At 40.6% G+C, this 14901-nt stretch overlaps 1 protein-coding gene across 1 annotated transcript in view; it reads left to right on the top strand.

Annotated features, from left to right (window-relative positions):
- Nucleotides 1-14901, top strand: part of LOC125308033 (E3 ubiquitin-protein ligase TRIM17-like) — a 40198-nt gene that overhangs the window by 18111 nt on the left and 7186 nt on the right. The window contains exons 3-13 of the mRNA XM_048264251.1: nucleotides 4301-4651; nucleotides 4830-4985; nucleotides 5130-5270; nucleotides 7735-7800; nucleotides 10337-10417; nucleotides 10817-10855; nucleotides 11781-11813; nucleotides 12605-12658; nucleotides 12785-12847; nucleotides 13097-13162; nucleotides 13304-13378. Coding sequence (XP_048120208.1) covers nucleotides 4301-4651; nucleotides 4830-4985; nucleotides 5130-5270; nucleotides 7735-7800; nucleotides 10337-10417; nucleotides 10817-10855; nucleotides 11781-11813; nucleotides 12605-12658; nucleotides 12785-12847; nucleotides 13097-13162; nucleotides 13304-13378 — 1125 coding nt within the window. The remainder of the gene's footprint in view (nucleotides 1-4300; nucleotides 4652-4829; nucleotides 4986-5129; nucleotides 5271-7734; nucleotides 7801-10336; nucleotides 10418-10816; nucleotides 10856-11780; nucleotides 11814-12604; nucleotides 12659-12784; nucleotides 12848-13096; nucleotides 13163-13303; nucleotides 13379-14901) is intronic.

Below are 14901 nucleotides of genomic sequence, written 5' to 3'. Positions count from 1 at the left end.
AAACTTTAAGGGGACGTCCTGTGATGGTCACCGCAACGTTTATATTTCCGCAATGTTAAAAAAAAAAAAAACATGAAACGTGATTTCGCGGTATTACATCCTGTAGGCTTCATCGCTGCTAGGAGAGAGGTTGTCGGAACATGAACGCGCATTTATGATTTGCCTGACAATTACACAATCAATTACACTTACCTTATGTTTCCTCGTCGACCAGTCATGTATGAAATCACGTCCTCCTTATGCATGACACTAGTGGTAAGTAGACATGGACCTTTATACTGGGCTAGGATGTGCTACTTTCACATCTACAGTGTCTTTCTTAATAAATACGACTTTCTAATGGGCATATATCGTGGCATATTGTTCAAAACAGCATCAGAGTAGGTAGGCCTAGGCTAGCCCTAAGCTAAATTGTTCAAACCATATTGTTTCAAAAAAAAAAAAAAAAAATGATCATAGCCTAAAATGTGTAAATGAATTGCAATGCATGCTGGGAAGCAAAACTCAACATGAAATAAAGTAGGCCTACATGAAATATAACTAGAATGCATTGACGTTATATCCACTCTAAGGCGTTTTCTTGGACCTGTGATCAAACAGGGACAGCCAAAAAATAGCCTATGTAAGCCTATCTTCCTGGAACATTGCAGATAAAGAAAAATGTATCGTTTTCTCTAGGCTATGAATGCTCTTTGTAGCCAACTTTAAGCTGAAATAAATAGATTCCAGATGTTTCTATTCCATATCATTTTTTATTCATAAACAGTAAGGCTCTGGTAAGGCAGAGATCTTGCTCCTCGTCAGAAATCTCATCGGATATGTGCACTCTTCTTTGCTGTTTCCACAAGGAGCTGCTGTGACATCGAGGGGACAGCTATCGTGATTTACTTTTAAAGCCAGCGAGCATCGTCAAATAAATTACAATGACATTTAACAAGTCATGAAGAAGCAGTATCCTTAATTCTTCTGCAATGTAGAGCTAGATCATTTTGCTTTACAATTTCAGTAGTCACTTCTGTTGCTAGGCAACCCTAAACAAATGCTACGTGGTCTGTTTTTTAACATTTATCTAGTTTCATTGCATCGTATTCAGCTCCAAAAGTCCTCGGTCCAGCCCCAATTCGGCCGTGTGTGTGGGACAGAAAATAAAACACATAATAAGTACGTGACTAGGTTAAATAAACCACTGCCTATCTAGAGACTTCGGTAAAGTTAGACAGAAATTGGCAGATTCGAAGATTCGCGTTTTGCGGTTCAATAAATCATAGGAGAAATGTTTTCATTGCACAATTAGGGGTTTGCACCGACGTCACGTTCTGGCCGGTAACTATGGTAACCCAGCACACTCGGCCATACTGGCGATACTCAGTGAATGAAGTACAATGGAGTATTATGCACTTTGGATATCTTACGTGATTGTAGCCGTGTCTAAACAACAGAAAAGCTCATCAAAATGCGTCTAAGATGCATATAGGGCAGGACTTGGACCACAAGAAAAGGCGCAATATTTCGAGAAATTACGGATTATTGGCAGCGCAGATCCATATGAGTTGGGTGAGGGAGACGAAGTACCAAGTTCAACCACAAGCGCCCCCCTTCCTCTGATAACTTCTGGCATTATTTTCCTTTCTCCCTGTTTTTTTTAATTACTTTTGGAAGTCGATACCTACACCAGATGTTTTTCTCAGTCTAACCTATTGGTACAACCTAAAACACGGCAATAATTAACCATTTTCCTTGACGATATTAGGGATTTACCTCAGTGCCTAATGCTTTTTAATGAGGCGAGTATCTCCAATATGGCGATGTCCAGATCTGATGACACGCCGTGCAAACCCCTAATAGAGAGCTCTATCTAACCGTAGTAAGGTAGACAACAAGCTACAACCCGGTTTTCTTTCGAAAATACCGTGTACATACATGGATAAATAAAACACATCCCTGTGAGCATTCGGCTGTCAGCCAAGCATCTAGGGACCATCTACAAAGTGCAAAAACGAAAGTGGATACAAAGATGCATTTAAATAGCTTCACTGTTATTGAGCCTAGTGCTTTCAAAATCATAACACACAGCTACTTCTTCCGTAGCAACACACTACACGTGCCAAAAAGCACTATAGCAGCTAATTGTGGGAAAATGGACTCGCCCTATTTATAATATATTTTTAATGGGGGTAAAATTCAATAGCTTCACTGTCATTGAGCCTAGTGCTTCCAAAATCACAACAGACATCTAGGCCCTCACTAGCAACATACTACACCACCTAATTATGGAAAAACGGACTCACCCTATTTATAATATAGTTTTTATGGAGGAAAAATTAAATAGCTTCACTGTCATTGAGCCTAGTGCTTCCAAAATCACAACACACATCTAGGGCCTCCCAAGCAACATACTACAGCAGCTAATTATGGAAGCACTAGGCTCAATGACAGTGAAGCTATTGAATTTTTCCCCCATTAAAAATATATTATAAATATGGTGAGTCCGTTTTTCCATAATTAGCTGCTGTAGTATGTTGCTTGGGAGGCCCTAGATGTGTGTTGTGATTTTGGAAGCAGTAGGCTCAATAACAGTGAAGCTATTGAATCCCCATAAAAACTATATTATGAATAGGGTAAGTCCGTTTTTCCATAATTAGCTGGTGTAGTATGTTGCTAGTAAGGGCCTAAATGTCTGTTGCGAATCTTGCGAATCTGCCAATTTCTGTCTAACTTTACCGAAGTTATTTAGAGCATGTTACATGCATCACGTAGGCCTAATGACAGTTATCTGAAGAAATGTGCATTGTAAGCTAGAAGCTAAGAACAGAGACTTTGCTAACGTTACACCAAGCATCACATCAGCTAACATGAATTTGACAAAATCCATTCCCTAGTTTGTAACGTTATACATTAACGTTAAACTCAAAATGTATGTGCTACATAATTCACATCTGCAGTGAACCTAGCATGGTTCATAAACTGTATGATATGTAGACTACGGTAGGCTAATGCAGCTACTGCTAGAGACGTTAGATAGATAGATACTTTATATCTCCAGAGGAAAATTACAGAATGTTACGTTATACGTTACCATTATGACAACTTTTCATTCAGTTTTATTCAGTTATTGAAAACTTTATCAGCTACATACACAGCCAAAAATGTTACTTACTTTCATCGGTGGCCACCAAAGGTGCATTTCTTCCGAATGCTGTGTAGTTTATTCTAGCTGACCTCAATGTTGCTACGTAATGACGTGTAACGTGAAGTCGCACGTGGATGTGATGTCTCCGTCCTGCAGGCTGTAGCCAGAGCACTCTCCACTCCGCTGCCATGTGTGAATAAACAAACGTCCCCTTGATGTCCCCGGTATAACGTTATTGTCGGGTCCTTAGGACATCTTTGAAATGACCAAATGCAAATGTCATCCGAGGGACCTGACGGTGACGTCCCCAGAAAGTCCTGCACCGGACGTCGTGCAATAACCAACAGATAACTTGCTCCGGACGTCAATAACATCACCGGAGCATCCACTAGAGAACATGGTCTTCGGGACCAATCGGGGACGTCGTGAATGTCCACATAAGGTCCGGGGGACGTCCCGTGTTTGTCGGGAAGAAACTAGTCCCTCAAAATGTAATGCGATCGTTGAAATGCAAGGATAGAATAATGTTAGAAATAAAACTATCAACACAGGCATTTACATGGATAGTCTGGTGTTATAATTTATTTGCCTCGGGTGTACTGTGGAGTGGGTAAGACTGTTTTTAGTGGCAGGCTAACACATACTGTTGACTTGCGCTAGCCTAGCACTTGCGAACTTTGCAAAATAGAAGGACTGGATGAAACGTGTTGAAAACGGTCTCCACTGATAATCACACTTGCTTACTTGGAAATGAGATCCTATGTCCAAAATCCTGATAGACAACAAACAGAGTTTCTTGTGAGAATTCTTGTCATGAATATTATTCCAATACACAACCTTAGGCAAATGGACAGATCATTCCCAAGGTTTCATGTTGGCTACTACAGTATACCAGCAAATAATATTAATAGTATGTGGTTCTGTGTGATTTGTCTAAATTTGGTTGGATGAGAGCAATTAATATAGTCCTCTTGATATTAAACATTTTTGTTATTTAGATTTTGTAGATTGTCATTTGTTTCCAGTGTCATTGCTGATTATTGAACCATATATTACTGTACATATGTAACCATATGTTAATGCTACAGTATAAAATATATCAGTATATGAAGACTACAGTATGTGGGGAAACATGGGTTGCCCTCTCTGACTCTTTCTTTCCATCTTCAGCTCATGACACATTCACCGTGTCTGCTCCCAATGGTCCACTCTCTGTCTGGATTGGATCCTCGATCATCCTGCCCTGTTCAGTCTCTCCTGCATTTACTGCATCACTACAGGTGCGCTGGCACCGGCCTGATAAGTACAAAACTCCAGTTCTGCTTTATGAGAACCGACAGGTCCAGGAACAGCCTGCTGACCCTCAGTACAAGGGCAGGGTGTCCCTGATAGGACAGCTGGAGAAGGGGAACGTGTCCCTGAAACTGGAGAACGTCTCACTGGCAGACAGTGGAGAGTTTGTGTGTTTTGTTGCTGGGGATACGTGGTATGAGCAGGCCAGTGTTCACCTCATTGTTAAAGGTGAGAAAAACAATTAATCAAAGTACTGCATTAGTTATTAATATTCTAGTTGCTCTGTCAATAATAATTCACTGCAAGTTATTATTGGTGATGCAAAAACAAACTTCCATTCTCTTGAAATTGTATTTTTGGAGATAAATGGATCTTCCTTCCGGTCTCCTCTACCCTCCCCCATCAGTGATGGGTTCCCCACCGGTCCTTTCAGTCACTTATGGAGGCAGTGGGCAGGTGAACATTACCTGTGTGTCAGATGGTTGGGCTCCGCAGCCTAATCTTACCTGGAGAAACAATGGAGTCACAGAAATCCCCAGTCAGAACCATCACAGTGCAACAGGTGAGTGCAGTGATGTACTGAAATGCAACTTTCACCTGCAAACTAATATGCTTTATGCTGCACAATACAGACATGTGGTGACCTTCAGGATTGGCCAACAGTTTAAATAATTCAACTTGTCTCTGTCTGTGATGTTTTTCCCAGATGATCATGGACTTGTGAGTGTGACTTCCTGGCTGGTTCACTCTTCCTCTGGTTCCAAGTGGGTTGCGTGCTCTGTAGGTCTGCCTGAAGAGGAGAGAAAAGAGAGCAGGATCTTACCATACATCTCTGGGGTTGACACAGGTATCCACAGGTTTCCTCCATCCCATGAGTTCTTGCATTAAAATTGGGTGCAATTTCTGCTTCTCAGTATAATGAATGGGACGTGTTTGGGAGGCTTTTTAAAATGTAAGTTCTTCAGACATATTCTTTTTTATTCGTCGTCTTTTGGAAGGCGATGGAAACTGTACCATTGTCGGCAGGAACACTCTGATTTAGTTTGAGGCTCATGTAAAAAAGAGCCACTGAATTATTTTAGTCCAGTTATTTGTACAACCACAAACAGCAGCTTCATAACATCATCTCTCATAAAGGTTTGCGACTGTAGTGAGAAATTCCAGAGTGTATGTACTTTAACAGTCATTTTAAGCATCACCCCAGCCTTTGATCATGCCAAACCTTTTGTCAACCAAACTGCTCTTGTGACCTTTGTCAATCAAATGCTCACATGACCCATTGTAACCACATGAGGACACATGACGACAATTAATCATTTGATGATGAGTCCTTTCCTCTAGACACAATCAAAGAAGGTGGGCTACGCTTTAAATGCAGAGGGAAGACACTGCTCTGGAGGTTCAGTTGGCCACCGCCATAAGCGGTGAGCTATGCTGGCCTCCGAGCTCATATGCTGGCCTCCGAGCTCGTAGTTCTAACACCATTGTTAACCAATAAATGTTTCACCATGTTCTCAGTATTCAAACCTGCCTCTGTCTGCTTGCACTCAATTTTTCTTACGACACGACTTTACACACTAAATAATCCTCTTCACTAACCTCTTCACTAACTAGCACACAAAATACCACAGGTATACTACTTCACTAGCTAGCATACAAAATACCACAGGTATACTACTTCACTAGCTAGCATACAAAATACCACAGGTATACTACTTCACTAGCTAGCATACAAAATACCACAGGTATACTACTTCACTAGCTAGCATACAAAATACCACAGGTATACTACTTCACTAGCTAGCATACAAAACACCATAGGTATACTACTTCCGCTGCCTCACTGGAAGTTTTACTCAATTTCTTCTTTACAGCAGCATCCCGCAGAAACTTGTGGATTATGTACTACCTTTGCAGGTATAGATGTATACAATCAATCAAGCAATCAATCAATAAGAATGAGTAAGAATGGCCCTCCCAAGGAGAGGAAGCAGCCCTTTTATCTGGACACCTGCACACAGGTGCAGCTCATCAGCTCGTTAGCTTCCTGACACCTGAAAACAAGTAGACAAACAAACAAGTGTACCTAGTGGCCCGTCACAACACAAAAAACGGTCCATAGCACAATACAAAACATAGCAAAAGACAGGAAAATACAAGACAAAACACATACAATAAAAATGAATACAAACAGTCAGAATCCCACAGGTGAACAAAAAACATGTTGAGATATTAGCATATAAACTACAGTCTCGAGGTGAACCTGACCACACTCATTGCAGGGTTCACTAGTGTTGCAGTTATGCTGTTGGGTGACTCAGTTAGTCTACACCTGTACATGAGATTCCTGAGTACAGCAGGGTAGGTGGATACACCAACACTAACAAACATTTGGCTTGCACTGCTCCATCGTGGCACTTTAAGCAGCAGCCTCATGTTTCTGCATACTGGTTTTTTTTATAGCGCCGCTACAAGTGGGCAGTATACATTTGGGTGCAAAAAGCTTTAAAAAGGGTGGTCATCACAGACAATGAACACATACTAAATTTGTGATTCAGCATATTAGCTTGTGCATACATCATACAGTACTGTCTGTGGTTGTCCCTATCATCGGATAGGTGATCAGTTATATAGTGCCATAAGTACTTGACTTTGTCACACACTTTAAGGACAGTACCAGACAGAGAGACAGCAAACCATTTATTGTCCTCCCTGATTCTAGCAATCATAACATTACTCTTCTTTGAATTGTATTTATTGTCAAAGTCTGAGCCATATTGAGAGCAGACCCTTAGTAACTGTTAAGGGCCAGCACTACAGTATATGGAAATAAAATCACCAGATCATCTGTGTACATCAGGTGTAATGGTGTTCCCAACCATACAGCCTGTTGCACAGTTGTTTAGCAGCTTTGATAAATCATCCATGTAAATATTAAAAAGAAAGGGAGATAAAATGCTTCCCTGCCTAAATACATTGCTTACATCGAATGGAGCAGACATAGAGTTAAACACTTTTGCGTAACTTTGTTATTGTGATTCATCAATAATGTGTTATGTGTTGTGTACTGCACTGTTATAAGTGCTGTATTTACAGCATAGTTATCATTACACAACTTTTCCAGCATCTTGTTGCCCCTGTCTCAACTTTTTTTTAAATGTGTTGCTGGCATCAAATTAAAAAAAGCATGTATTTGCCATGATATTTGCAGATTATCACATTCTGTTTTTTTTGCATTTTTACACAATGTCCCAACTTTTTCTGATTTGGGGTGGTACTTTATAAAACATGTTTTGTTTTTCATGGTCAAGTGGAACTGGAGAGGATACTGAGGGACAAAGAGGCAGAGATGGAGCGTCTGAAACAGAAGAGTGAAGGTAAGAGTTCTGGCCAGAGCTGGGATGATCCCAACACACACTCCCCACACACCAAGTATGGTCTCATGTACACAGATCTGATGGTGTACATATATGGCAGTTAATGACTCACTCTTAAATTTGATACCTGAAGCACAAGTTAAAGAGTTGAAAGAAAGACTGATAGCCAGTGGGGCAAAAGTTGAAAGATTGAAGCAAGAAGGCGAAAGCACAGTTAAGTTTTAATGCTTATATTATTATGACCGCCGCTAGCGAAGCGGTCATATAGGGATTGTCAAAGTTCCCCCTCATCTACTTCCTGAATTTTTGGTCAACGATACCCGGGACACCGAACCACCGGGGTATATATTTGGGGGTATATAGCCCCACTAGACTTGGAAAAAATTTGTTTCGTCCCCGGGGGCCACTCCCCCTCCGTGCTGGGCCCCCCGAACCGCAAAAAAAGCAGTTTTTCCTAAATAACTACCTGAACCGTGGCACTGAGGATGAAGAATCTTTTATGGTATGTTGGTCTCAAGGGCCCACATCAACCTGGCCCATAATCACTCATTTGGGATTTGCACCCCGGTAAAAATCGCCCCTATCTTCAGTTAAGATGTTCAGAACTGCACCAAATTGTATGTGTATGATTGACCTGGCATTCTCTGGGGGTATGCCATGTTTCGTAGAATTTCATCCATGGGGGGGTCTAAAAAAAATTACGCGACACAAGTTATGTGTACATTTAGTGACTGTACACTCATTGGCCTGTAGATGGCGGTGCACACATATACACATGCACACACACACAGGCACCCACATACTATCGGTATTAGAACGGCCGATACATAATTACAAATTCAGTAAGATTAAAAGAAAGCCAAAATAAATATTCATCATCATCATCATCATCATGGCTGCATTTCCAGTATTGGCGATAAGTAGTTGTTTGTCCACCAGATGGCGCATCGTTGCAGTGAGACGTAATTTTGTTGGAAGTTAAAAGTGGGTTGGGAAAACAATGGACGCTTACAAGGACTGCAGTTTACCGCAGAGAACGTCTAATAAGGATAGGACGATGTTCACATGAAATGTAATTCCCATTTCTTCTTGAAGCCGAAATAAATCTGAGGATGTTTATCGGACATGCTTGGTTTTTACTGCAGGTACATTAATCTTATAATATCAATAAGTCCGCTTGATACTGTAAGGCGTAAGCCATTAGTTTCCAAAGGAGATTTTATTTGTGTCGCCAGCATAGTCTATTGACAATTTATGTTGTAAATAGGCCTACCTTATAAGCCTACCTGTAGGGAAGCTAACAGTCTAGCGACGCATTTCATCAAGGCCCATTTGGACATGTCAGTTATTTGCACCACTGGTTAGATGTAAAACAGCATTTCGTTTCAGACTACTGTTACTTAATTTGTGCATTAACAATAACTACCTTATAAGCCTACCTGTAGGGAAGCTAACAGTCTAGCGACGCATTTCATCAAGGCCCATTTGGACATGTCAGTTATTTGCACCACTGGTTAGATGTAAAACAGCATTTCGTTTCAGACTACTGTTACTTAATTTGTGCATTAACAATAACGTTTCAGACTACTGTTACTTAATTTGTGCATTGACAATAAAGTATTACATGAACTAAAGATGACTAAAATCTTATGTAGAAGAAGAAACATTCACAAAAAATCCATCCATCCAAAAATGACCTTTGTTTTTGATAGCTGTTGAAAACGGCATGGAACTGACAGAGATGTTTTTGTTTATAAATAAATAAATAAATAACATTCTGCTGATACCTTTTGCTTTTCCCAAATACAATGTAGCCTACAGGTGTAAGTGACCTTTCATCAATCCAGTTGCAATGGATGAACTGTGATGAACTGCCCTACTTGTGATTGTTTAGAGATTTTAAAGGTTTCATAACAATGCTACATCTTCTTTGGCTATTCTACAATCTATTCACCTTTTCAGCACCAGTAGGCTACTTTCTGTGCAGCCGCACACACACACTTAAGCATACACAAAAGTTTCAAGAGTGGGTGATGGAGTAAAATATGGAGACAAATTGAAGTGTGATTTATTTTCGCGGAACGGATGTACAGGACTGAGCGGCGGTCATATTTTGTACCGCTATGTGGTACATCTAGTTTTAATAATGGACCTGTAACCGGAGGGTTGCTGGTTCAAATCCCGACCAGTAGGCACGGCTGAAGTGCCCTTGAGCAAGGCACCTAACCCCTCACTGCTCCCCAAGCGCCGCTGTTGATGCAGGCAGCTCACTGCGCCGGGATTAGTGTGCTTTACCTCACTGTGTGAGATTGGGATTGGGATAAATGCAGAGACCAAATTTCCCTCACGGGATCAAAAGAGTATATATACTTATACTTTTACTTAAATGCTGACTAGGATTTTGAACATGTTATAATATTTTGTGTGGGTGTCATTTAATAGAGCAATGAGTTATGTCATTTTACAGTTTAGGTTTCTATTTTAATTTAACACTAAAACTCTGTTTAAAACTCTGATTTTCTTATCCTGTGTGCAGGACCTTGGAAAGAAGTCTTCATTAGTTTTCTTGTTCTGTTGCTACTGTCCTCTGCTACGGTATTTGTGTTGTATAGAAAAGGTATGGATCATTTCAGTAATGTGGCACTAATAATTGTGTCCATGTTCAACTCAAATGTTACAAATAATGTAAGTAAAATATATATACAGGTAATAGTAGGCTAATTAGATTAGATTCAATTCAACTTTATTGTCATTGTGCAGAGTACAAGTACAAAGACAACGAAATAAAGTTCTAATGGTATTTGTAGTAGTAAATGTAATAGTAGTAGTAGTGTCAGGATCCAGTGTTCATTGGTACCATGCAGTGGGTTTAATTAATTTACATCATACAGTCCTCTGCAACTTGCTGATCACGTCAAACCATGTCCATATCATTTGCACATTGCTGTTTTACTGTCAACATGTTATGTTTTGTGCTCATATATGCTTACACTAAAAGAGGACTGTTTTTTTGTAGGCTTTATAAAATGTAAAGACTTAAAGGAAGCAGAAGCAGGTAATCCACAATGTGTGATTTTGAGTGCTTGTATCGTCTAAGCCAGGGGTGGGCAAACTGCGGCCCGTGGGCCACATCCGGCCTGGCAAACACTTTCGACCCGCCGAGCATTTAATTTGGTTCTCAGGTTGCTCGCTGTTTTTTTCCTGCAATAGAGACGACGTTGGTTAGCTTTACTGCAAACTGCTTTTCACTCCTTAGATAGCGTTTACAATGTCAATGTCAAAGCATCATAAATAGAGATGATATGCCTACTCTTAGTTATCTCCTTTGCAGCAGATCTAACGTGAACATTATGCTACTCCGTTTGGGGACGCGTCTGCGCTCACAAGAGGGAAAGAGAGCGGCAGGTTCCAGCTGGCTTGTCGTTGTTGATAATTGATATCTTCTTCTTATAAAAAAACTTTTAAAAGGAAATCATGAAGATCAACAGTAGTTCCCACTACTGACCATTTATAAACTGTGAGCGGACAGAAGATCATTGAGAAACTTGAAATATTCTTAAAGCAACAGTGCACAATTTGTTAAACAGCATAAAATTAGCAGTATTTTAAAGCAATTAATATTTTAAAACAAATACTTTTGATGCTGAATGATAGGCTATAAAAAATGTATTTTTGTGTGTGTGTGGCATTGGGGGGGATGGGGGTGGGTTGTGCAGCCCGCCGGCCAATTTTCAAACCCCAATGTGGCCCTTGAGCCAAAAAGTTTGCCCACCCCTGGTCTAAGCCCTTAAATCAGAACTGATTTTGAATGTGTAATACAGTATTATAGTACATATTGAGATGTTTTATGATACTATTTTGGGATGTTGAGCTGTCTTACAAAACGCAACCTCCACATATGTGCTATAGATAATAATGTAATTACATTATGAGCATTTGTAAAGAACCTAATCAAAATGGTCTTTAATCTTTTTTTTCAGAGTACAGAAAACAGGACAAATTGGAGACAGAGAGTGAGTATGAATTGCTGAAAGATCATTTCTATTGCAGTACCTTTCCTTACGGCTCGTGTCCATTATTGCGGCGCGTAGACGCTTGCAGACACCTAGCCCTCTCTCCCGTCACCGCTTGTGGGCGTGTATAGGCTAAAGTGTATGGTGTAACGTTTTAATTTATCTAATTACACAATGCCAGCTAACGTAGGCTACTAAAGTGGAGGTAGCCTACTACTGTTAACATATTTTATTGAAACACTCACAAATATCACTGACATGTTCCTCCAAAGCACCTTCTGTCTTGGTTCAAGTCGCCAACACTTATCAGGGGGAACAAATATTTCTGGCAGGCTATTGTTCCGGACCAGAAGACTAGAGCAAAGGACAGAACTTGTTTACCGAAGATGTACTTTCATTGGCTAACCGCATCGCATTAACCGCTCTCATTTGCATAAAGTTCAGCAGAGCCCAACTTCTTAACGCGCTGCCTCTGTTCTAATGGCCGCGCCGCCTTGAGGTGCATTGCGGAAGCGTAGACCACGCCTTGCCGCTCTCCATAGGAAATCAATGGGCTATGTGCGGCGCGGTGGGCTTTGACGCGATAATGGACACGAGCCGTTACTGTACCACACTGGAGCCCATTAGTGACAGAGAGGCGAAATGAGTGGAACAACAGACTGAAGACATGAGGATATGCCCTGGCCTTTGTAGTCTTGGACTCAGATGTACTGAAGCTTCCTGGGCCTTCCTGGTTAATATTGGCTACATGGACAAATACATACAAAATGACCTTATGTCTTATTTGCCAGGCCTACTGAAGACACAGAGTGAGGAGGTGGAGACTCTGAAAAAGACGATTACAGGTATTGCATGTACTCAGTATAAACGGCACTAGATTATTTATCAAACTTTGTGACACAAGCAGCAGATTGACAAATTGACTCCTGGTCTAAATGTCTTTTTTACACCTACCCATATCTGTGTGTCAGAGCTGCAAAGTGAACTGGATAAGAATAAGGGAGAAGTGGAGGCACACAAGCAGCAGATTACAGGTAATGCATGTATATATGTGGGTCATTCTGTGCCAAATCAACAGGTTTTAGAAAAAATTCCCGCCTGACCATCTTGAATTTGCTTCAAACTTTAAGTCAATAATGTTATTATACCCAGCAACTTCTGTGCAAAATGTTAAGCTTGTATCTACTTTATTGTCTGAGATATGGAAGCTTTTACACAACGTCCCAACCATTTCTGATTTGGGGTTGTACTTTATAAGACATGTTTTGTTTTTCATGGTCAAGTGAAACTGGACAGGATACAGAGGGACAAAGAGGCAGAGATGGAGCGTCTGAAACAGAAGAGTGAAGGTAAGAGTTCTGGCCAGAGCTGGGATGATCCCACCACACACTCCCCACACACCAAGTATGGTCTCATGTACACAGATCTGATAGTGTATATGTTAGATCTGATGTGTATATGACTCACTCTCTTGAATGTTGTTCCTGAAGCACAAGTTAAAGAGTTGGAAGAAAGACTGATAGCCAGTGGGGCAAAAGTTGACAGATTGAAGCAAGAAAGCACAGGTAGGTTTTAATGCTTACATTATGCTGAATAGAATTTTGAACATGTTTTATTATTTTCAGAAGATCAGAAGTATAATCATAAGATTACAGGTATTGCATGTACTCAGTATAAACGGCACTAGATTATTTATCAAACTTTGTGACACTACAAATTGACTCCTGGTCTAAATGTCTTTTTTACACCATTTTTTTTCATATCTGTGTGTCAGAGCTGCAAAGTGAACTGGATAAGAATACAGTGGGCAGTGCTTCGACTTGGCCAGCTTCACTCGCGATATCACGCGACTTTCATTTGTATTTTTCCAGTGAGACGCTGCAACAACCCAAACAACCGGTAGATGGCTCAAGTGAGCAGGGTGTCTCGTAAAAAGAAATGGAGCCTGGAAAACCCTACACAGACTTCACTACAGACTTTAGCAGACTGGTTTAGAAATAATTTAATAGCCAGAAATATGCCTGCCCTGCCCTAATAAAGAAATATTTGGTTAACTGCGAGTGAATCCCGTTTGCAGCCGTAGAAAAGCATGAGGACAAATTAAACATTCTGGTTTTCTCCGAAAGTGCAACGATGATAGACAGACATCATTTGGACAAAATATAGAGCATATTAACCTCCGTTGCTCAGCCAAATGCCTTCCTGTTACGTCCTGTTATCACGGAGTTACAGGCGATAAACGATTTTTGATGGTCACAAGTTTACTTCATTAGCGGTTTATTTATTTTTTTATTATTATTAAAAAGTGTTTTTCATTTAAAGGTTTGAGTTCGTGCTTATTCAGTAGAGCATTTAGTGCTCTCCCCAATCCCAGACGTTCACATTGCATGTTTGTTTGTAATGGGTGCAACCCTTGAGATAGGCTATCGCTTGCGGCAATGAGTTGTTAACAGACATGAACCAAGACATATAGCCCAGCAGCAATCTAGGGACTGTTCGTTATTTATTGAAGGGGCCACCGGAGGAATTTTGAGTGCTTCAGTTGCAAGTTGCATGACCCTCTCTTGCCTGCTAGAAATTGTTCAATGACCCTCCGACAGAATTGTTAAAAAGACATGACCCTCCTGCCAATTGTCGCTGTCTTCCGCCCGGCGCCACAGCCACACACTGTGATAACGTTCTTAAATCAATCTTTCCCGTGAGCTTGCATGATACCAGTCCTTCCTTTTCAAATGTGTTGCGCCTGTTTGCACAATTTCACAAATAATCATATGTGATTAATAATATGACAAATAATCCCTGTGCGGGGACTGAAACAATGCATGCCAACTTTTTTCCGTGTTTATCACGATTTTAACTTTCCCCGCTGTCTTGCCGTTTTAATGTTTTCCGTAGAATATCCCATATTTTAATACTCTCATAACAGCCCTGCCATCGGGCCTGTCTCTGTGTTGCCCTGTTGCTACCCCTTGCCCTTCCAACTAAAACAGATGTCTTCAAATCATCGTTTTCCTTGCTTGAAGGCAAACTTAGAGTGATGTTAACCTATTTAAGTTTAACGGCGTGATTGTCGTGAGAGCACGATTCA

This window comes from Alosa alosa, chromosome 1 (assembly GCF_017589495.1).
Source record: "Alosa alosa isolate M-15738 ecotype Scorff River chromosome 1, AALO_Geno_1.1, whole genome shotgun sequence".
Taxonomy (NCBI): domain Eukaryota; kingdom Metazoa; phylum Chordata; class Actinopteri; order Clupeiformes; family Clupeidae; genus Alosa; species Alosa alosa.
Note: the sequence above shows the minus strand (reverse complement) of the source record. Positions and strands in the feature narration are given on the sequence as shown.